The sequence below is a fragment of the Trichomycterus rosablanca genome, chromosome 10 (genome assembly GCF_030014385.1).
Source record: "Trichomycterus rosablanca isolate fTriRos1 chromosome 10, fTriRos1.hap1, whole genome shotgun sequence".
Classification (NCBI taxonomy): Eukaryota; Metazoa; Chordata; class Actinopteri; order Siluriformes; family Trichomycteridae; genus Trichomycterus; species Trichomycterus rosablanca.
The window spans coordinates 32,839,159-32,862,683 of record NC_085997.1 but is presented as its reverse complement, the minus strand read 5'-3'; the positions used below and the strand labels follow the sequence as shown (position 1 = coordinate 32,862,683).

General features: G+C 39.2%; 1 protein-coding gene across 1 annotated transcript; it reads left to right on the top strand.

The window, feature by feature from the left end:
- Positions 1-238: 238 nt before the first annotated feature.
- On the top strand, positions 239-23,252 carry kif20bb (kinesin family member 20Bb). Its single transcript, XM_063003837.1, has 30 exons — positions 239-325; positions 2,677-2,785; positions 2,932-3,021; positions 3,122-3,241; positions 3,339-3,477; positions 4,559-4,743; positions 4,847-4,917; positions 5,014-5,198; positions 5,829-5,940; positions 6,848-6,919; positions 7,752-7,885; positions 8,115-8,158; positions 8,619-8,870; positions 10,136-10,272; positions 10,363-10,492; positions 11,680-11,884; positions 11,986-12,047; positions 12,128-12,247; positions 13,289-14,436; positions 15,450-15,588; positions 15,675-15,797; positions 15,891-15,936; positions 16,464-16,589; positions 16,658-16,767; positions 16,877-16,993; positions 18,237-18,431; positions 18,529-18,603; positions 19,612-19,750; positions 19,849-19,982; positions 22,784-23,252. Exons 2-30 carry the CDS (start codon positions 2,681-2,683, stop codon positions 22,865-22,867), a joined length of 4,599 nt encoding a protein of 1,532 aa, XP_062859907.1. The 5' UTR covers positions 239-325; positions 2,677-2,680; the 3' UTR covers positions 22,868-23,252.
- The last annotated feature ends 273 nt before the right edge of the window (positions 23,253-23,525 follow it).

Genomic DNA, 23,525 nt, shown 5'->3' with positions numbered 1-23,525 from the left:
TTGAATGAAGCCACTGGGGGGATTGTGGGAAATGTAGTTTACATTAGTACGTTCATTCTATTATGCATTACGGTAGAAACTACACTGCGGTGAGTTCTGCTCCCATGAGCCTTTTCGCGCTTCGCAGCAATCCGATTGGTGGAATTTAAACAGGAGACCGCGGCCGCTATGGATGTGCAGTTGACATGTTTGTAGCGCTATTGTTAGATTAGCTATTTACAGTTAAATTAGCTTAGCACAGAAAGCGAACGGTCAGTTTAATGCACTGTACACCTCACTGGAATAACTGCATGCTGTTTTTGTTTGTCCTGGTGAACTAAAACAGGTATGATGTAGCTGAACTCGTTCTTTTGCTTTTTGTTTTTATGCTGGTAATTTAACGATAAAACAGTGGCTGCGTTCCAATCGCGTACTTCATTACTGAATAGTACGCCTAATTAGTATGCCAATAACACTATTGTACTCTGTGTCTATAGCGCACTATATAGTAATGAGTTTGCGATTTGGGTCACAGCCATAATTTGTCGTTTAGGTGTCTTGATAATGTTCTAGCGTCTCTAATGCAGCTTCTTATAGCTAGAATAATGTGTGTATCTTATGTTACCTTTATTTAGCACAAATGTTTCTGAATCTCTCACATTTACCTACATTTGTTCATTAAATACTCGTAATATGTGTCTGCTCGTCATCTAGGTTAAATATAAACGGCACATCCTGCCCAAACTGTTTATTCTGTTAAATTAATTGTGTGTTCCTGATCAGTCCTGTACAATGTTGACAGTGAAAGCCTAGTGGGTAGGGCATTGGGCTATCAACTGAAAGGGTTGAGAGTTCGAATCCCAGCTCTGCCATGCAGCCACTGTTGGGCCCTTGAGCAAGGCCCTTAATCCTCTCTGCGTCAGGGGTGCTATACAATGGCTGACCCTGTGCTCTGACCCCAGCTTTCAAACAAGCTGTAGCGTAGTGGTTAAGCTACTGGACTGCATTTACAATTACATTTCCTGCATTTAGCAGACGCTTTTATCCAGTGACTTACAGTTTACAGTCTAAGCAATTCAGTGTTCAGGGCCTTGCTCAAGGACCCAACAATGGTAACCTGGCAGTGGTGGGGTTTGAGCCAGCAACCTTACGCTTGCTAGTCCAGTACCTTAACCGCTAGGCTACAGCTGTCACTACTGGTAATCAGAAAGTAGCTAGTTCAAGCCCCACCACTGCCAGGTTGCTGCTGTTGGGCCCTTGAGCAAGGTCCTTAACCCTCAGTTGCTCAGACTGTATACTGTATCTGTAATGTAAATGTAAAGTCGCTTTGGATAAAGGCGTCTGCTAAACGACGTAAATGTAAATATGCAAAGAAAGAATTTTGTTGTACTGTACAATTGTATATGTATATATGGCAAAGGCATTCATTCATGAAGAACTTTGAGGTTAATTTCTTGCATGAACATCTGAGTCAACCTGAGGCACCTCCAAGAATGCACAGTTTCCTCTGTTTATATTTGTTTTGAATACATTGTTCCCTTATCCACAAAGTTGAATCAGTTCATCTGGACACAAGTTTGTTGTAGAGATACGTTTCGTCACTCAATCCGAATGAAGAAGACTTCGGAGAAGAAGTCATTCGGATTGAGTGACGAAACGTATCTCTACAACAAACTTGTGTCCAGATGAACTGATTCAACTTTGTGGATTTGTGTACCTGGATTATTGAGCATGCATCAACAGATTGTTCCCTCATGTATGGAAAAATGCTTTCTGCAGGTTTAATGTGTGCTTCTGTCTTTTTTCCACCCACTTTTTAAAAATTGTATGTTGTTGGGATTTTGCTGTACGTCCTCTTCTTTGGGGACAAGCAAGTGTGCTTGTCTTGTGGTGGCTTGCCTTTTACGTATGCTCAATGTAAAATAATAAGGAAGCGTGCCTACGTGGTCCAACCCTCACATATATGGACTCTAAAACACAGCTAGTGTTTCTGTAGCTTTTTTTTTTTACTGCTTTGTGATTAAGATCTTTGAAATTTGTTTAAATGTATTTTTTTTCAGCCTCAGCTGTAGATGAGCAATATGCTTTGAATAGTCATAAGAAGCACCATTAATTCTGTATTACTTTAGGCAGTGTTTGTTTATGAAAATCGGACCTCATATATTAATCATTAGTGCAGAAACCCAGGTAATGTAAAATTTCGCAACTGTACCTACAGGGTGTATAATTATTATTATCTGATCTGTTAGTTCAGGAGAAGCATCTTTGGGGAATAAAGGAAAATTGAAACTATTTAGTCTGATTGAAAACCAGCAGCACACAGATGTGTTAATTGTAGAGGCTCTACCTGGCATTCTACCAAAACTGGATAAATTAAAATGGTCTTGGTGATAATGCAGGAGAGCATGCCTTTTTTATATGCATTTACTGACCCATAATTAAAACTGATTTACTTATGACTGAGTTTATGGAAAACATCCACTTCTATCAACTGTGATCACTAAAACAGGTCTGCTTTAAGTAAGTACATTGTTCTGAAGTGTGAGATTGCTTTAAGAGTTCAGCAGTTTAACTCTCTAGGTCGTTTAATGACAACGCAGGACTTTGTATAAATTGCGCTTAATATGCAGAAACGGGAAAGTAAAAGACTGGACTTTAATGATACTATTTTGTTTCTGATTTCACACTTTTTCTCAGAACTATGGAGTCCTGTTTGAACTACAAACCCGAGAGAGTTGGCTCTGTAACTGTGGAAGATCTGAGAAAAGATCTCTTTGAGGAATTCTCCAAAATACCTGCAACACAGGTAAACCTACTCAAGAGTTCAGCACAGTTTTATTCTAATGTATCATCCAAAAAACAAAACCTGTTTCAGAATTTACATGTTGCCACTGTTTAGTGTTATACTTAATTTGACAAATTAACCCTTGTTTTATCACTTTGTTCCTGTAGGCACCTGTATTACTAGAGAAGGAACATTTGCATGTCTACTTGCGGATACGTCCATTTACTTCCAGTGAGAGTGAGTTTGGTAAATCACAGGTAAAGACACAGAAAACTGATGTTTATTTCTGGTAAAATTGGATAGATGAATGAATGTAATGGGAAAAGACATTAACCATGTTTTTTTCTTCATATACAGGACTGTATTTCAATTGAGGCTCCAGACACTGTCGTTTTAAAGGCCCCAAGATTTTCGTTGTCAGCCAGGCAAAGTGAAAAACTAGGCCCTCAAGTCGCACAGAGATTTCAGTTTTCAAAGGTGAGAAGTTGTCTTTGTCTTTTTTCCAGTGTCAACACTGATACAACAATGTCAGCATCTTTCAATATACGTTTTTGTCATTAATGTATTTTTTCAGGTATATGGTCCAGAAACATCACAGAGACAGATTTTTGATGGAACAACAAAATCTCTTGTAAAAGATGTCCTAGCTGGGGAAAATTCCTTGGTTTTTACTTATGGAGTTACCAATACTGGGAAGACGTTTACATTTTTAGGTGAGTTTTCCCTACAGACAACAATGCACAGATCACAGTTATACACCGATCAGGCATAACACTAAAACCACCTCCTTGTTTCTACACACATTGTCCATGTTATTAGCTCCACTTACCATATAGAAGCACTTTGTAGTTCTACAATTACTGACTGTAGTACATCTGTTTCTCTGCATGCATTGTTAGCCCCCTTTCATGCTGTTCTTTAATGGTCAGGACTCTCCCAGGACCAGTACAGAGCAGGTATTATCTGGGTCATTTAAACGATCATTCTCAACACTGCAGTGACACTGACATGGTGGTGGTGTGTTAGTGTGTGTTGTGCTGGTATGAGTGGATCAGACACAGCAGCGCTGCTGGAGTTTTTAAACACCTCACTGTCACTGCTGGACTGAGAATAATCCACCAACCAAAAATATCCAGCCAACAGCGCCCCGTGGGCAGCGTCCTGTGACCACTGATGAAGGTCTAGAAGATGACCAACTCAAACAGCAGCAATAGATGAGCAATCGTCTCTGACTTTACATCTACAAGGTGGACCAACTAGGTAGGAGTGTCTGGAGTGGACAGTGAGTGGACCCGGTATTTTAAAACTCCATCTCTGATCCACTCATACCAGCACAACACACACTAACACACCACCACCATGTCAGTGTCACTGCAGTGCTGAGAATCATCCACCACCTAAATAATACCTGTTCTGTGGGGGTCCTGACCATTGAAGAACAGGGTGAAAGCAGGCTAAAAAGGTATGTAAAGAAACAGATAGACTACAGTCAGTAATTGTAGAACTACAAAGTGCTCCTATATGGTAAGTGGAGCTGATACAATGGACAGTGAGTGTAGAAACAAGGAGGTGGTTTTAATGTTATGGCTTGGTGTATATACTTAGTGATCTGACATTATTTGTGTATACCAGCTTTTTTTATTAACATTTAAAATGCCATCAATGACTTATGAAATGCAAGTAATTTAAAATTCAGTCAAAGTTTATGTTTTAATCAAATTAATGCACCCATCCTTGCAAAACTACTTGTCAGTGAAGTTTACCCGTATCTTCTCCACTGACGTTATCATTTAGGACCTGAGAGTGATGGAGGAATTCTGCCAAGGTCACTAAACGTAATCTTCAACAGCATAGAGGGACGCATCTATAATCAAAATAACATTAAGCCTCACAGATGCATCGACTTTACAAGACTGACCAGAGATCAGCAAGAGGAGGAGGCCAAAATGAAGAGAAACCTTTTGAGAAGATATAAAGAGGTACACTTTGGAAAGCATTTCATTTTTAAACTTGCTTGTAATGTGTATTATATTTGTACACTGTCATAAATCATATTCAGAGATGTTACATGATCTTTTACAGAATGATTTGCAAAAAAGCTCCTCCAGTATGTCAAGTTCTGCAGGCAGCACCATACTAGAGGGCAAGCATAAGTTTTATATTTATAGACTAATTTACCTTTTTATTTACACTTGTTGTTGCTCTAGTGATAATGTCGTTCTCATCTTTGCTTTAGGTTCCAGCTATAGTGAATTAGAGGGAGACAGTCTGTGTTTGGAGGAAGACTCTTGTGTTAAGTTCTCAGTGTGGGTCTCTTTCTGTGAGATCTACAACGAAAACATCCACGACCTGCTCGACTTTATCTCCAATAGTTCACAGAGACGGAGTGTCCTGCGGCTGTGCCAGGACGTCAAAGGCAACACATTTGTTAAAGGTGACTAGACAGCTTTGATAATGGATGTCCACCTATTTATCTTACATCTACAAACATAAAGACTGCACTACAATGCATTTGTCTTGTAGCTTAATAAATGTTATATTTATAATTAATGAGAATGTGTCTCTCAATGTCATGTGTTAAAAGTTAAGCTATATGGCCAAACATATGTGAACACCTGATTGTGGGCATGTTGCACATCCCTTTTCAAATCCAGGGGCAATTCTATGGTTTTGGTCCACAAGATTCTAAACTGTGTCTGTTACCTAGCTGGAGAGCATTTGTGAGGTTGGACACTAATGCCGGACGAGAAGGTCTGGATCAGAATCAACATACCAAATCATGCAAAAGATGTTAAGTAGGATTGAGATTAATGCTCTGTGCAGATCTCTGCCATTCCTCCACACCAGATTCAACACGTCAAACCTTTTTATGGTCCTTTGTTGTTTACAGTGGCACAATCATGCTGAAACAGGAGAAAACATTTACATACTGTTTTTCCAAAGTCGGAAGCAGACAGTTCATTTGATAAAATTGTTTTTAATTTGTTAATTTAGTAATTAGTCCTAAATCACTTTGGCAGTACATGGTAGTTTTTAATATGACACTATTGTTATTCTCCCACAGATCTGACATGGGTGCAAGTAAACAGTGCAGATGAAGCCTACAAAGTTTTAAAAATTGGAAGAAAGAACCAGAGCTTCTCTTCTACAAAGCTCAACAGTGTTTCAAGCAGAAGGTACTTCTTCTATTTATATTATACACCAATCGGGGATGGCACATGGCTCAGTGGGTAGCACTGTTGCCTCACAGCAAGAAGGTGGGTGGGTCTGCATGGGTTTCCTCCGGGTGCTCCGGTTTCATCCCACAGTCCAAAGACGTACAAGTGAGGTGAATTGGAGATACAAAATTGTCCATGACTGTGTTTGAGATTAAATACTTGAACTGATGAATCTTGTGTAATGAGTAACTACCTGTCCTGTCCTGAATGTAACCAAAGTGTGTAAAACTTGATGTTAAAATGCTAATAAATAAATATACCAATCCATTGCAGGGCTTCAACCATCTTCCTCACCCCAGACATAACCAATCATTTCTGTGTAGGCGCCTGACCAGCAAAATGCACAGTACTCAGATCTCAGCGGCAGTGGCCCAGCAAAATAGATTGCTGTGCCTTCTGAGTGTCCCCTATATAAATAAGCACTGTTTTTTAGCACTGGTTTGATGTGTACAGTTAGAGACTAGAGCTGTTTACTTTTTTTCATGCACGATGTCTTAATTTTCCTCCCATCTTATCATTGGACACTTTCTGATCACAGGATAATGTTTTTTTATTTTTGGCTGGAGCACTATTCCACTTTCATCACTGACAATGAGGTGTTTAAAATCTCATACACTGCTGCACTTGATACACTCATACCAGTACAACTACCATGTTACTGTCATTGCAGCACTGAGAATGGTCCACCAACCACTTAACATCTAGACAGTAACTCTAATTTATATATATATAGGGTCACTGAGGGGTGACCGTGTACAGAGCAACTTTTTTTATTGCTGAAGTTCATATTTGTAGCTTTAGGTTGCACTTAGTTGTGGCTTTTATGAAATTATATATAAAATGTATGTTTTTATGTTTCTCTCAGCCACAGTATTTTTTCCATCCGAATCTTGAGGATTGAGGATTTGGCTGTTCCTCGAGTTCAAAGCATAAGCGAGTAAGTATAGTCTAATTGCTTTTTAAGTTTTTCCACCATTTGGTGTTTCAGACCAGCAGTCTTTAGCCTACATTACACTTCCATTAACATAAACCAAATGTAATTTATAGAGATCTGTGTTAAGCGTCCCAGTATAAACCCAGTTAGTTTCTGGTTATATACCAAAACAAAGCAGCACAGAGCAATTATAATTATTACCGTTCAAGAGAAATTCTGTTGAACATCTAGTCTGTGGCACCTCATGCAGCTCCTGTGCTTGTGAGAGGCAGCACTGTCGCCTCACTTCCCAGGTGGAGTGGTTCGGGCCTTTTCTGTGTTAAGTTTGCATGTTCTCTCTGTGTCTGTGGGTTTGCTCCAGATGTTCTGGTTTCCTCCCACAGTCCAATGACATGTAGGTGAGATGAATTGGAGACACTGTTTTTGACATTGCACTGATGATAACCTGTTACCACCTGTCCTGTCATAAATGTAACCTAAAACATCACCTTAAAATCATAATGAATAAATCATTTCTGGTCAGGTTTCAGCACTTGATGTGAACGATGTGTTGTACATAATGCACTGTACATACAAACATTGAAAATACAAATAAGTGGCACTTAATCCTTTAGAATGAAGAATCCTTGATCAGGCCAAATGATAGCTCCAGAAGGTGACATTCAGTCGATGACCTGACACAAAGCTTGTTTTATAGCAAAAAGAAGCACCTCTTTAAGCCAAGGATCTGTTTTTTTTCTGACTTCAAGATCGAGTCAACGAGAACCAGTGTACGCCAAAATATAAGCTGTAACACTGATATTTGGCTAATTAATAATTTTTTTATTTTTTTCAGATTGTCTTTATGTGACCTGGCTGGATCAGAACGATGCGCAAAAACCCAAAACAGAGGAGACCGCTTAAAAGAGGCAGGAAACATCAACACCTCTCTGTTAACTTTAGGAAAGTGCATTAATGCACTACGACTGAGTCAGACACATTCAAAGTGAGTAGCAGTTTCTAATCTGTAATGATAATCTGTTTTTTATAATGCATTTTTGTAATAAACAAAAAATAACTTAAACACTTACTCCTGCCAGGTTCCAGCAGCATATCCCTTTCAGAGAAAGCAAGCTTACCCACTACCTTCAGGGCTTCTTCTGTGGACGTGGCAAAGCCTGCATGATTGTTAACGTCAATCAGTGTGCATCCATGTATGATGAAACGCTGAACGTCCTCAAATTTTCAGCGCTGGCTCAAAAGGTCAGTTACCCTTAGATTTCTATCTCTTTATACTAGTGAGCTGGCTCACAGCAGCACAGCCTAGCCATTAATAGGTGCACTTGTCAGTGTGCTTTCATGACCAGTCCCAGGCCTGGATAAAATAAGGGTTGTGTCAGGCACGGCTTTTGGCTTAACAACTTACGTAGCCTAATCAGGTATGAAGACCAGTATTATCCAATGTGATTCATAAATAGGGAGCAGCCAAAAAAATCTAGTTCAAAAGTATATTTTTGGGTTAAGAAAGAGGGTTAAGAAACCAGGAGTGTTTAACTCTTTAAGCTTATTGCAAAATTCAGTTATATTGCTTGCATTAAGTTTTTATTGAAATGTGTTAAATTACAATGCACTGTTATGAGCACTGCACTTTATTGTACCAAAAGCACACAAAGCTTTAAACAACACATTCTGTAATATCTGGTTTTCTTTACGCATTATGTAGGTTGTAGTCGTAAACCCCAAACCCACGTTCACCAGTTTGCCCAAGAAATCAGCCAGAGAAGTCTCCATGATGATAAACAATCTGGAGAGAAGAGAGTGGACCAGAAGAAGCACCCTGATTGGGTGGGAGACCAGCTTGGAGGATGTACAGGAGGATGGGGATGATGAAGAGATGGAGGAAGATGTGGAAGAAAGTGAAGAGGAAAGCATGGTGGAAAACACAGTTTTAGAAGCTGGTGAAGAGTTGGACGAGGTATGGTGTTGTGGTGGTTTTTCTAAACCAACAGTATCCAATTTTATTTATTAGGGATCAATTTGGGGTCTGCAGATCAAAAATCATCGCTTTGTTTAGAAGTAAGAGTAGATAACCGTGACCCTACATTTAACTCTTATGTGATTACGTTAGGTATGAGAATAAACACAAAATTAAGAATGTAGTTCAACAATGCCTGATATAATATGGAAACAAGCCTTCAGTGTACATACTGTATTTCTATTACTGTAATGCCATTTCCTAATCTTTCCTGCTCAAACCGCACACCCTGACACATTTGCATACCACGAGAGAGAATTTATTTATAATGACTCTAGATTTACTCTGTACCAACACTAAATTTACAGCCTTTCGCTACTGTTTAATCTTCTTTTCATAAAAGCATAAACCTACTACAATTACCTTTTTATAGCTACTTTTATTGCTTCTGGTCTGCTGGTGGATTGTGTGATCAGTAATTTATGATGTTAAAGGATAAGTGGCAAAGATGGTTTTGCTGTAAAGATGTATTTGCAACTGTCAGTCGGCCAGGCACCTACACAGACACACAATTGGCTGTGTGTCTGTGAGGGGCGGGACAGTGGGGGGAGAGCCTCTGCTGGCTGATTGATAGTGGATGCACAATGAGACAGGAGATAATAAAGATCGTGACTCTCCATGTGCAATACAGATCTCCATATTAATCATCCTTGTGCAGGTGAAAAAGAAGCAGTTGGTAGTGCACTTGTCATGTCAGGGGAGACGCGTGACGGCTGTGACTTTCCTTGGTCAGGAGTGGAGGTCAGCAGCAGTAGAGATGAAATACTATTGGGTAACTTGCTATGACTAGAAGGAAAATTGAAAAAAAATGCACCAAAATTTTTATATGCAACCTAATATTTTTTAGCTTTACGCACATACAGGGCTTCCCAAACAACCCCTTTATGCCATATAGTTGCATTATATTGGTAGCAGGATTTGGCAGACGATGGCTTGAGTTTCTATACAAGTCGACTAGCAACAGCTAATTCAGATATTTGTTACTAGCTTCTAAATCGCTGAAATATGAAACAACTAAGCCACAAAAGAAAAAAAAATACTCTGATCTTTACATCCATAATGTTTTTAAAAACAACATAACATTTTTAAAAACAACATGACAACATAAACTGTTGAATATCAAGCATCTCACTGCTGAATACAAGCTAAGTTTCAGATTAATGATGATTAATGATGAATGTTTGTATTGTGATGGTTCATTTTAGCTTCAACAAAAGATTAAAGAGCTTAATGATGAACTGTCCAAGGAACAATCTGAAAAACTGGCCATGGAATCTCGCATCCGGGATGAAGTTACCGCTGAGTTCATGGAGCTGTTCTCCAATATGGAGAAAGATTACAGGTCAAGCAGTGCTTCTTTTACCATCTCATAAGAGATTAATAGCTTCAGAGTGGGGGAAAAAATCATTGGATTTGTAATTTGTTTTTGCAGTGAGCGTATTCAGCGGGAAAAGGAAATAGCTGAAGAAAGAGCTGAGAGGAGAATGGAAATTCTTAGGAATTTAGTCGACAAAAGTGCTGATGACCTGGCAGCCGTGAGTTCTGCTGATGATCCAACTCGGGTGATGTATATTTTATTCATTTTATTTTACAAGAGCACATCATTTTAGATGATCATCTCTGTTTTTTTCTCAGTCAGTACAAAGGTATAAAAAAGAAGACATTACAAAACGTATAAAAGTTTAATATAATATCCTTTACACCAGGGGTCACCAACACGGTGCCTGCGGGCACCCAGTCACCCGCAGGGACCACGTGAGTCGCCCGCAGGCCATGTTCTAAAAATAGCACTAGTCACTGTGGAGCTCCGTCTAAACGTATTTGTGTTGCTGTTCTTGCTGTTGCTGTGTGATTTTAAACAAAATTTGCTAAACTGTCAAGAAACATATTTACAAAAATATCAGAGATGTGATAACTCTGACTTTCAACTATTGACACAGATTAAGACTAACAGAAATGATGTTTATTAGAGTGGAGACTGCGAGCCAGGCCTTCTCGTCCAACATCAGTGTATAACCTAACAAATGAACTTCTGGAAGAATGATCAAAAATTCCCCATAAACACACTCCTAAACCTTGTGGAAAGCCTTCCCAGAAAACTTGAAGCTGTTATAGCTGCAAAGAGTGGGCTGACATCATTTTAAACCCTATGGATTAAGAATGGGATGTCACTCAAGTTCATATTTGCGTGAAGGCAGATGAGCGAATACTTTTGGCAATATTGTGTATATATACAAATGTTTATTAATATTATTAATAATAATATTATCATTAAAGGTGAACTGGGCAACTTTGTTATTCAGGAATTTTGTATCAAACAAGTAGCCCTTTCAATTACTCAGTACCCTTGAAGTAGCTCTCAGTTTCAAAAAGGTTGGTGACCCCTGCTTTACACTATATCTTTTACCTTAGCATTAAGCTGCTTGAATTATTGAGTAAAATGGCTAAACCTATAAACCTAAATCTTTATCCAATAGAGAAAAGCATATGTCCTGTTAGGGGAAAAAAGCCTGCTTTTAAGCAAACTGCTTCTAAAAAGATTAAAGTGATGATGATTGATTGGCCCCATCATTTTCCTTTTAATTTGCAAAAGGTGAACTTACTAAACTGGTCAGAAATGATGTGACTTTAACAAGTTTATTGAGTTTATTTTATTTCATCATGATTTATTTTATATATTTATTTATTAGTCTATTTTTAAGTTTATACTTTTTATACTGAAATCATATATTTTTTTTATGATTTTCAGGAAAACAAATTTGACTGTTTGGATGGAATGATTGAATCAATGCAACACGACCTGGCCAAGATAAAGAAAGACGCGGAGACTGCCCAGTCATGTCTGGAGAACGAGAGCCATTCTCCTGGAGCATTCAGCAAGCTAAAGGCACAGCTTAATGATATGACTGAGGAGCTTTCTAAAAACCATCAGCTTCTCGATATCAAAAACAAGGGTTTGTTGTCTTACTTTGATCTCTGCCCCAGCAAAAAAGAAAAAAGCATGACAAGTATGTCATTGTCTGGTTGTTTAATTGTGTTGCTGTTTTTATTTTAGAAATGGAAGAGGTTCAGGTGCAGTTACAGAAAACCACTGATAAGCTGTTGGAGGCTGACAAGGTTGGTGTGTTGGTGTTGGCAGCTGTTACTGTAGACTAACAGTACTTTAAAATATTGACTTTAATTTTTTTGTCTCCTAGAACTATGAAAATCAGACACTGAGGTATCAGAAGCTGATGGCTATCTGCCAAGAGAAAGATGAGATGATCTTCAAGCTGCAGACTGCTTTGGATAAAAATGTTGAGGCAGCCAATGAAGATGTAAGTACTGGTTTTAACTAAATTAGATTTTTATATAAACACGTTCATGCCAGTTTATTCAGTATAATTAATTTTATAAAAGATTGTAATGTTTTATGGCTCAAAAGTGTAAAGGAACCGGGGGAGAACCAAACTCAAAAAACTATTATTACATTATTGTAATTTAATTGAAAGGCCACACAAGTCTTTAAAAGTTGGAGATAAAATAAACAACAGTAATTGATAAGGCTGTGTTCCAAACCACACTCTGCAATAGTAATCAGTATGTCTAATTAGTTAACAATTTAGATGACGAATGTAGTGATGTTTATCAATGCCATAAAACTGCGTACCATGGTTCTCTAATGATTTTTTGGTGATTATGATTGACCACAACTTGTATGTCCTTTCATAAAAATGCCTAGTTTGACTGCAAGTGGTTAAAAAGTGCAACAGTGGAAACCCAAACTGTCACCTAATGCTGGAAGGGATGGTCAGTATGTTAATGATTAAGTCTCAAGGCTAGGGATGTAACGATGCACCACAAGACAGTTAAAAATCGATTCACATGTGTAACGATTTAAAGCAGTTTACATGTATAATGAATCAATATTCACTTTAAACAGCAGAGGGCACTGGCGCTATTCACCTCACTTCACTTCACTACAGGGTTGCCAGGTGTGGAATTTGTCTTCAATTTTATTTTGTTTAAAAAATCCGGAAAAAATCGTATCGTGAACCCAGTATCGTGAATCGCATCGCATCATGAGTAAAGTTTATCGTTACATCCCTACTCACGTATATAGCCGTAATCGTGCTGACGTGGCAATAAATCCCAGCTACCTACCTACATCCCTACTCAAGACTATTGTGATAGGTCTCGTACAGCTGTAAGTAAACTTGGATGTTACGTGTGTTATAGATGTAAGGCTAATTAGTGTAAGCACAAGGTAAATCTACCGAATGATCGGGCAACAGTGTGTACAGTCATGCATTGTACTACTTAGTCAGTGCAGATTTAAAATATTAATGCAACTGTTGTGTTGCTGTGGTTTTCTTTAGAGGACGTTTATTGACACCGTCAAGGAAGAACTTATGCATTACAGAAATAACTGCAAGTGTGGGATCAGTGATGGCAAAGATGTCACAGAAAACCAGGAAATGAAGCAGCTTGTACAAGCATTAAAAGAGAAAGATGAAAACCTGGAGGAGCTCAAATGTGAGCAGGATTCACTTAAGCAAAAGTTGAAAGCTCTTACTGAAGATCTTTCAAAGCAAGTCCAGGCCTGGGAAGTTGCCATTTCCTCGTTCGAGACTGAGAAAGCAGCAACCAACAAACTCACAATTGAGAACCGATCTCTTGCCAACAAGCTCAGCGTCATCCAGCATGCAGCCAGTGACATGGAGTCCAGGCTCAAGGTCATGGAAACTGAATTACACAGTCAAAAGACTGAGGCTGCCAGGCTGTTTGAGGAGCTTCAGAGTGCCCAGGTTCTCATCCGGGAGCATGAAGATAAGACCAAAGAGCAATCAAATACAATCAAATCTTTAACAGTGGAGGCTGAGAACTTGCTCCAGAGGCTCAATTCATCGTCACTTTCTCAGGGACAAGAGAACAACTGCACTTTCCAAAAAACTATTGAGGCTCTTAGGAAAGAATGTGAGACAATGATGGCAGGATCCCTGGAGAAGATTAAGAGAATCCAGTCCCTGGAGCAGGAGCTCAATCAGATCAAAGGGGAGATGTCCCAGAAGGAGACCCTTCATAATCATCTTAAGAAAGAGCTAGAAGAGAACCAGAACCTGCTCAGACAGTATGAAACTGAAAGGCTAAGTGTGGAGCAGATGAAAGGAAGTCAGTCCGAGCTGGAGGCAGAGCTGGTTGCTTTAAGACAGCAGCTAACATGCTTAAAGGAGCAAGAACAAACCTTCACACAGAGCCTGGAAGGAATAAATGATCTGCAGAAGAAGCTTGAGGAGAAACGGACCCACTGTGCAGATCTGGAGCAGAGACTACTACAGCTTCAGAACAACTTGGTTCAAGCAGGAGAGGATTTACAGACAGAGCAGCGCAGAAGATCAGAAGAGGAGGAGAAAAGAAATGTGGAGACATCTAAAAGACACGAGGAGGCTGAGAGAAGAAGAGATGTGGAAGGTGCACTTGCCAAAAAGGAGGAAGAGCTGAATGCTAAAGCTCAAGTGCTTCTAAAGTAGGTTATGCCAAATTATTTATTATCAACATATTGGTATAAGTATGGGCATAAGTTACTATAAGTATTGGAACACCCCTTGTGATTACTGAATTAATGTGTTTCAGCCACAACAATTGCTAACGGGTGTCGTAAATCAGTTCTATAATGGAAGTTATACACTTCTATGCAGCAACAGTTTAGGGAAGGCTCTTTTCTGTTCCACCATAATTGTGCCCCTGTACACAAAGCAAGCTCTTTAAAGACTTGAAGACAAGCTTGGTTTTGGGGCGGCACGATGGCTAAGTGGGTAGCACTGTCGCTTCACAGCAAGAAGGTCCTGGGTTTGATCCCCAGGTGGGGCGGTCTGGGTCCTTTCTGTGTGGAGTTCGCATGTTCTCCCCGTGTCTGCATGGGTTTTCTCCGGGTGCTCCGGTTTCCCCCCCACAGTCCAATGACATGCAAGTGAGGTGAATTGGAGATACAAAAATTGTTCAGGACTGCATTTGATATAACCTTGTGAACTGATGAATCTTGTGTAATGAGTAACTACCGTTCCTGTCATGAATGTAACCAAAGTGTAAAACATGACGTTAAAATCCTGATAAACAAACAAACAAGCTTGGTTTTGAGAAACTTTTGTGGCCTGCACCAGACCTCGCCAGACCCTGAGCCCTGACATCAGACCCACTGAACAGCTTTGGAATGAACAGGAACATGAATTGAGGCTTTCTTAACCAACATCAGTCCCCAGCCATACAAATGCTCTTTTGACTGAAATATGTCTGTTGGAATTTGTGCCCATTCAAAGTCTAGTTAGAAGCCTTCTCAGAAGTGTGTCTGTTGTCACAGCTGAAAAGATCACATAGAGGTCACTCTATTTTAATACCATTTGTTTTTGTAATAGGGTGTCCCACAAGCTCATGGTCAAGTGTCTAAATACTTTTAATCTCCAATTATAATCTCCAATTATGGCAAAGACAGTTAATGGTTCATGGTATCAGCCCTGTTGTATTATTTTGCTCTTATCACAGATTCCAGAAACAGGTGGATGATGGGCTGGATACCATTCAAAGCTTACGGTGTGATCTACAACAGAAAGAGAAAGAAATCTCTAATCTACATGCCAAGCTGATGGAGAGAGATTGTGAGATGGAGCAACAGCAGAAAAGGGTAAGAGAGCCGATATTGAGCTGATTTATCAGAACAACTAAATTGTGATCAACACTTTTACTTTCACATAAAACTTTTTCTATTAGATTTCGTCCTTGACGAATGAGATCGCCTTGCTGCAACAGAAGCTGAATGTCTCTGAGAAAGACAGGGATCAAGCTCTAAAGACCTTGGCCAGTAAAGAAAAGGCTGTTGATGAGCTAAAAGATGTGAGCACTTTTCTTATAAATTTTTTTTGCCTTAAAAATGTTGTTTAGGATTTAACTGGAGGTTTTCTCATTTCTTTCTTTGTTCCTGTACAGAAACAAGACAGCAAGAATAAATCACAAGAATATGAAGTCTGTCAAGGTGATCATTTATAACCGGTTTTCATTTTTCCCTTGCTTAGGGTTTTCTTATGGAATAAATAAAAGACTCAATATTAATTCATGTGTTCATTAACCTCAACCTGGTACAAACTAATACACTGGGTCAGAAAATCTAAGATCTAACCTTGTACTCGTGGCCCTCACCTGGTACTGTATTTATCTGACTCTCCACTTCGAGCTAAGCTCTGACCGAGGATGTCCTCAGAGACATTATACAAGGTTTGTAAAGCTGCATCTAGCAGTAACAAACCTAAGATTTGGGTGTCACAGTGGCTTGGTGGGTAGCACTTGCCTTACAGCAAGAAGGTCCTGTGAACTTGAACTGATGAATCATGTGTAACCTGTAACCACCTGTCCTGTCATAAAGAAACATAAGGTAAAAAGGCTAAACGTTATGCACAGACCAGAAGTGGTACACTTTCCAGTTAACAGCATTATTTATTTTATGTTTAATATGTAAAATACATAAGCACATCTTATATGTCAAATGTCATCTGATGTTTATAGTGCTTTTGGACAAGGAGAAGCTCATTGAGGAGATGCGTTGTACTCTATCAGATCGAGAGAAAGCACAGAAAGAACAAGAACAACTCTTAGAGGCTCAACTAACTGAGATTGAATCATTAAGTGCAGGCGAGTAAAAGACTTTTCTTTTTGCTTAGACTGGTAATCAGGCGACTGACATTAGTGGTGTTTTACAGAGCTCATGAAGCTAAAGGAGAAATACCAGAGAGGAGAACTGACTACCTCTGAACCTGATCATTCACACCAGGATGAGCAAAATGAAGAAAAGCCTACAGGGGTCTCAGCTGTATGTATTTAAACACACTGTACATATGAAACGTCTACTATGAGTATTATATCTGCATTTCTTAAACACTAATTTAATATAGTAAGAAAATTATTGCTTTGCTTTTCAGACAATGAATGAGCTCCAGATAGAACCAGATGATCTTATGTGTTCTGATGAAAGCCAAAGTCCAAAAGACTTCACAGAATCACAGAAGAAGATCCTCAACAAGACACAGCATGAAGTGGTAGATAATTTTCCTCTATACCTCACCACTCTCACTGTGGAATCAGGGATGTAGTACCCACTAGGGGAGAATAATATAATAATGTATCAGTGTTTTTCTTTTCCCTAGAGCTGTGTAACAATGTAAAGCAGCAATTCGTTTTGTGTCTATTGTATTTTAACACAAGCACACATTCTACTAACTGGGGAACTATACAATGATCACCTGAACCAAATCTTATTCAAAAATATAAAAAGTATAAAAGCCACTGCTGTGGTCATCACTGTTCTCTTGCAATAGGACCAGCTTGGTCTCAAATGTAACTGGAATCAAATAACTATTGACCATGCCAAAAAAGTAGGAAGGTTTAATTGAGGGAAAAAAAGAAGGTTTTAATTCGGGTTTCACCAGCAGAGGGATACAGTAAGTAAAAAAGCCCTTCATCAATGAGAAATAATGAAGACAGGCTGAGTTTGCAAAAAGACGTAATGATTTGACTTTAGAGGTCTGGAGTAAGGTCATCTCTGATAAGTCGAATTTTCAGTGCTTGGCCCAACACCTGGTCATCCAAAGCAGCGGTCCCTAACCTTTTTTGCACCACGGACCGGTTTCATATAAGATATAATTTCATGGACCGGCGGGGAGGGAGGGTTTTATAATATTGCTCACAACTTATGTAAAATGAGCTTTTTCCACTGCAACAAAACGCTGCTCCCATCAAGGGGTGATATGAGACAATAACACCCAAAATAGAAGCAGTGAAAACTGCTTTTCTAGCGATCTCTAGTTATTTATTCTTTCTGTGCGGCCTGGTAATAAATGACCCACGGACCGGTACCCGTCCGCGGCCCGGTGGTTGGGGACCACTGATCTAAAGGTTAAAGACCTGGAAAGGCTTACAAGCTAAAGTTTCTCGCACCCTCTGTAAAATTTGGCATAGGATCTGTGAAGATCTGAGGGTGCTTCAGAAGTTATTTAAATAAATTTAAATTATTATTAAAATTTAAATTTAAATTATTTAAATAAATGCAGTAAATGACACATTCCAATGAAAAATGATGTAAATTTTACTTAAATACTAACCTATAAATAATGAAACCATAGAAACTGTTTATCACAAAATATGTAAACTTGGAAAAAGGAAAACAAATTCAGAAATAAAGTCCCTTGATTTGGGATGTGTTATTAATCACGTTTAACATTCTTGTTTTAATACTCTGCAGTCTCAGATTTGCTTTTCCTCATGTTTTGTGTGTGTTTTCAGCTGACTACAGTGCAGAACTCCTCGATTCTCTCCACTGATAGTGAGAGAGACAAGCGCTTCCCCAAACCTGAGCTGGAGATCACCTTCACCCCTCTCAAACCCAACCACCTGAATGTGCGCAGGCCAGGAAATGAGGAATCGGTTACAGTCAAGATCAAACGCACTGGCAGGAAGAGGAAGAGTGCTGAGATTGAGGTCTTATTCTTTTTATTATAGTAGCTAAGGTGTCCTTGTTTATAACATGTAAAATTGCTATTACCAACAGTGTTGTTTATACTTATGTGTAATTCAGAACTCAGTGGAATCTGAAAATAGTAAGAACATGCGACTTCGAGGGAACTACAGGACTAACGCACAGTGTGTAGAGGTACATATCTGATTCTGAACTTACAGCTGTATGGTCTTGGAGTGTATGATTAACACCTTGAGTATATCATTTAATAGCAGATCACACGCATTTCTTTAATATTTTAGTTCAATAAACATCACATCACATAAAACCCATGAAATATTTTATGAAATAAAAGCTTGTGATGTTGAATGACACCGTGCAAACTGATTCGTTTTCTAAGCATGGACAGGGAGGCCGGTACGAAATCATGGACAGATTAATACAGCAGAAAAATCCTTAATTAATACAGGAACATCCTTAAGAAAACTCTCTTTAGAACGCAGATAACCTTAGACTGGGGTGACGGTTCTCCTTTTAACTTGGCTTTGAGTAGCCAAGCCTAAGCACAGATTTAAACCTCATGGAACATCTGTAGAGAGATCTGAAGATTCACAGATGCTTTCTGTCCAATTTAATGGAGTTTGAGAGGAACTGCCATGAGGAATTGGATAAACTGCCTAAATCCAGATGTGCATATCTTGTTGAGACAAATTCGAAAAGATTTGTAGATGTAACTGTTGCCAGTGTGGGTCTGAATACTTTTGTGAATGAGAGATTTAATTACTCACCCAATAAAACAAAAATGTTTTAGTAAATTAAGTGTGAATTGATGGGTAGTAAAGACAATTATATCAATTTAAAATCAAATCCACAACACAAAATGTTCAAAAAGTCAAGTAATCTGAATACTCAAACTGACTGTGTGAGGCTGCTTTGCATAATTTCCATGTGAAAGAACTGATGAATTAGGGCAAAGAAGAGATTCACACAGGACTTAAACTGAACATGATTGGAATTTTAATTAGAGGTGCACCAGATTGGTCATGTGAATATGGTTATTTTTTTTACCTAGCAGATGCCTAATAGAAAAATAAAACACAACTAACTTTTAAATTTTTTTTTAAATTATACAACTTTAAATATACTTTTCCCTTTTTTACCTTGTGGGTGCATTTATTAATCTTACTGTTTTCCTTCCACAAGTCTCCCACAGTGCTGGGTAAAAAGACAAATCAGCTGAAGCAACAGGATTCTCCTGCTAGTCTGAAAAACAGAAAAGATGGAACACTGCAGAAGATTGGTGAATTTATCCAGAGCTCTCCAACTCTCTTGGGAAGTAAAGGTCAGTACATTTAGGTTTTATTTTTAGTAGACTGTCATTGATTCTAAGTTCATCACACAGGTGCCTGTATTTCTGATCATTCTAACCTTTTTCCGCAGCTAAAAAGATCATGGCAAAGGTTGTTGTAAAATCTCCAGACTTACAGAACGAGACAAACAACAAGCCGAAGAGATCAAAACGCAAGCTTTTCAAGACCCAGATCTCCTCCCCTCTTGATATAGCTTCTCATCCGGTAAGAAGTGTTACACTAAATTGGGAGAAAATGGGAGGGAAAAAAATGCATAATTCCATAATGAAAGGGTTAAACACAAAACATTAACTACCCATCATATGCTGCATCCTTACTGTTGCTAGAAAAAAACCTCGGTGTCATCTCATAGCAAGAAGGTCCTGGTGGATTCCCAGGTGGTGCGGTCTTGGTCCTTTCTGTGTGGAGTTTGCATGTTCTCCCCGTGTCCTTGTGGGTTTTCTGCAGGTGCTCTGGTTTTCTCCAACAGTCCAAAGATGTGCAGTCATGCTAATTGGAGATACTGAAATTACCCCTATGTATGAGTGTGTGTGTGAGAATATGTCTGTAAGTGTGTTTTGCCCTGTGGTGGACTAGTGAATTGTCCAGGGTGTTTCTTGCCTTTCGCCCAGTGAATTAGACCCACCACGACCCTGAATAGCATAAAGTGGTGATAAAATGGACAATGAGTAAATGAATAATCATTAGGCAATAAACCACTACTTTTTTCTAATTGTTCTATTAATGATTGCAAGCTTGCCTAGATGCAGTAGACCTAACTCTAAATAACACTTCACTAGGCTTTATGGTTCAGTCGAGATTTTGGTGCTGATAAGCACTAATTCATAGCCTAGTGGGTAGAGCTTTGGGTTATCAATTAAAAGTTTGAGAGTTTGAATCTCAGCTCTGCCATGCAGCCACTGTTGGGCCCTTGTGCAAGGCCCTTTACCCTCTGCTCCAGAGGCCAGCTGTAGCCTAGTGGTTAGGGTACTGGACCAGTGATCAGAAGGTCGCTGGTTCAAGCCCCACCACTGCCAGGTTGCTGCTGTTGGGTCCTTCAGCAAGGCCCTTAACCCTCAATTGCTCAGACTGTGTACTGTAACTGTAATGTAAGTCGCTTTGGATAAAGGCGTCTGCTAAATGCTGAAAATGTAAATGCTCCAGGGGTGCCATACAATGGCTGACCCTGCACTCTGACTCCAACTTCCAAACAAGATGGTATATGTGAAGAAAGAATGTCGTTGTAATGTACACCTGTATATGTACAGTGTATCACAAAAGTGAGTACACCCCTCACATTTCTGCAAATATTTCATTATATCTTTTCATGGGACAACACTATAGACATGAAACTTGGATATAACTTAGAGTAGTCAGTGTACAGCTTGTATAGCAGTGTAGATTTACTGTCTTCTGAAAATAACTCAACACACAGCCATTAATGTCTAAATAGCTGGCAACATAAGTGAGTACACCCCACAATGAACATGTCCAAATTGTGCCCAAATGTGTCGTTGTCCCTCCCTGGTGTCATGTGTCAAGGTCCCAGGTGTAAATGGGGAGCAGGGCTGTTAAATTTGGTGTTTTGGGTACAATTCTCTCATACTGGCCACTGGATATTCAACATGGCACCTCATGGCAAAGAACTCTCTGAGAATGTGAGAAATAGAATTGTTGCTCTCCACAAAGATGGCCTGGGCTATAAGAAGATTGCTAACACCCTGAAATTGAGCTACAGCATGGTGGCCAAGGTCATACAGCGGTTTTCCAGGACAGGTTCCACTCGGAACAGGCTTCGCCAGGGTCGACCAAAGAAGTTGAGTCCACGTGTTCGGCGTCATATCCAGAGGTTGGCTTTAAAAAATAGACACATGAGTGCTGCCAGCATTGCTGCAGAGGTTGAAGACGTGGGAGGTCAGCCTGTCAGTGCTCAGACCATACGCCGCACACTGCATCAACTCGGTCTGCATGGTCGTCATCCCAGAAGGAAGCTGACGCACAAGAAAGCCCGCAAACAGTTTGCTGAAGACAAGCAGTCCAAGAACATGGATTACTGGAATGCCCTGTGGTCTGACGAGACCAAGATAAACTTGTTTGGCTCAGATGGTGTCCAGCATGTGTGGCGGCGCCCTGGTGAGAAGTACCAAGACAACTGTATCTTGCCTACAGTCAAGCATGGTGGTGGTAGCATCATGGTCTTGGGCTGCATGAGTGTTGCTGGCACTGGGGAGCTGCAGTTCATTGAGGGAAACATGAATTCCAACATGTACTGTGACATTCTGAAACAGAGCATGATCCCCTCCCTTCGAAAACTGGGCCTCATGGCAGTTTTCCAACAGGATAACGACCCCAAACACAACCTCCAAGATGATAACTGCCTTGCTGAGGAAGCTGAAGGTAAAGGTGATGGACTAAACCCAATTGAGCACCTGTGGCGCATCCTCAAGTGGAAGGTGGAGCAGTTCAAGGTGTCTAACATCCACCAGCTCCGTGATGTCATCATGGAGGAGTGGAAGAGGATTCCAGTAGCAACCTGTGCAGCTCTGGTGAATTCCATGCCCAGGAGGGTTAAGGCAGTGCTGGATAATAATGGTGGTCACACAAAATATTGACACTTTGGGCACAATTTGGACATGTTCACTGTGGGGTGTACTCACTTATGTTGCAGCTATTTAGACATTAATGGCTGTGTGTTGAGTTATTTTCAGAAGACAGTAAATCTACACTGCTATACAAGTTGTACACTGACTACTCTAAGTTATATCCAAGTTTTATTTCTATAGTGTTGTCCCATGAAAAGATATAATAAAATATTTGCTTAAATGTGAGGGGTGTACTCACTTTTGTGATACACTGTATATATGACAAATAAAGGGCATTCTTCTTCTTCTTTTTCTTCATGAATAATTTGCGTTAAAATAAAGAAGTAAATAATAAATGGTGTGTTTAGGGGCTTTAACAAGTATATTTATTCATCATGGCAATGCACTTTTATTAATTTATTTAATGTACTTTTTCCTTTACAGATCATTGGGATAGATCATGATAATAAAGAAAGTGATCATCTTATTATCAAGAGAAAACTCAGAACCAGAACCTGCAAAAAATGATGCCAGTCATAGAGGTTTTTTATGACCAAGTACTGTTTATTAAGATCTCATATGTTTACTGTATCTGTTGGAAAAAGCTTGAATATTCTGTGTACATACTGTTTTTGTAAAAACATGCTTTTAAAAACAATGTAAATAGATTCAGCATAGTTATTAGTTCAATGCTTTTTTTTTTTTCATTTTATAACATTGTTTTTACAAAAAAAAAAATTTAAATAAAACATGATGGAGGGGTCATTGTGTGTTTGATTTAGGTCTATAAATGACCTTTGCTGTCTTTTGCAGGTTGCTTTCACATACTGGTAATTCTGATACTGTTTCATTCTGGTTCGTAAATTCTGTGGTCTCGCTCTTTTCAGTCCAAAGCAAAGCCATTAAATCTGTTTCCTGATCATGATTGTTGTCTTATGTCATTTTTGATTGTAACACCAGTGCTAAGCCATTTTAAGTGTTCATGCTGAATGTTAATGTACCCCTGTGTCCCCCCCAAAAATATTTCGAAATAGGACATGTACTTACATGTACAGTTTTGATGCAATCACATCTAAAAGGCAAATTATTATTATTTACAAATAAGCAGGTTCTTTTTGCCAGACATGTTATCTTTTGAACCTCATTTTAAGGCTTTGGTCAAAAAGCTAAATGTTTTTTTCACTTA

Bases quoted from the DNA above. Each gene is read 5' to 3' on its own strand.
- kif20bb (XM_063003837.1), top strand. From the start codon at position 2,681: ATGGAGTCCTGTTTGAACTACAAACCCGAGAGAGTTGGCTCTGTAACT. The intron at 3,242-3,338 runs GTGAGAAGTTGT...GTATTTTTTCAG, and splicing joins AGAGATTTCAGTTTTCAAAG to GTATATGGTCCAGAAACATC. The intron at 19,751-19,848 runs GTCAGTACATTT...CTTTTTCCGCAG, and splicing joins AACTCTCTTGGGAAGTAAAG to CTAAAAAGATCATGGCAAAG.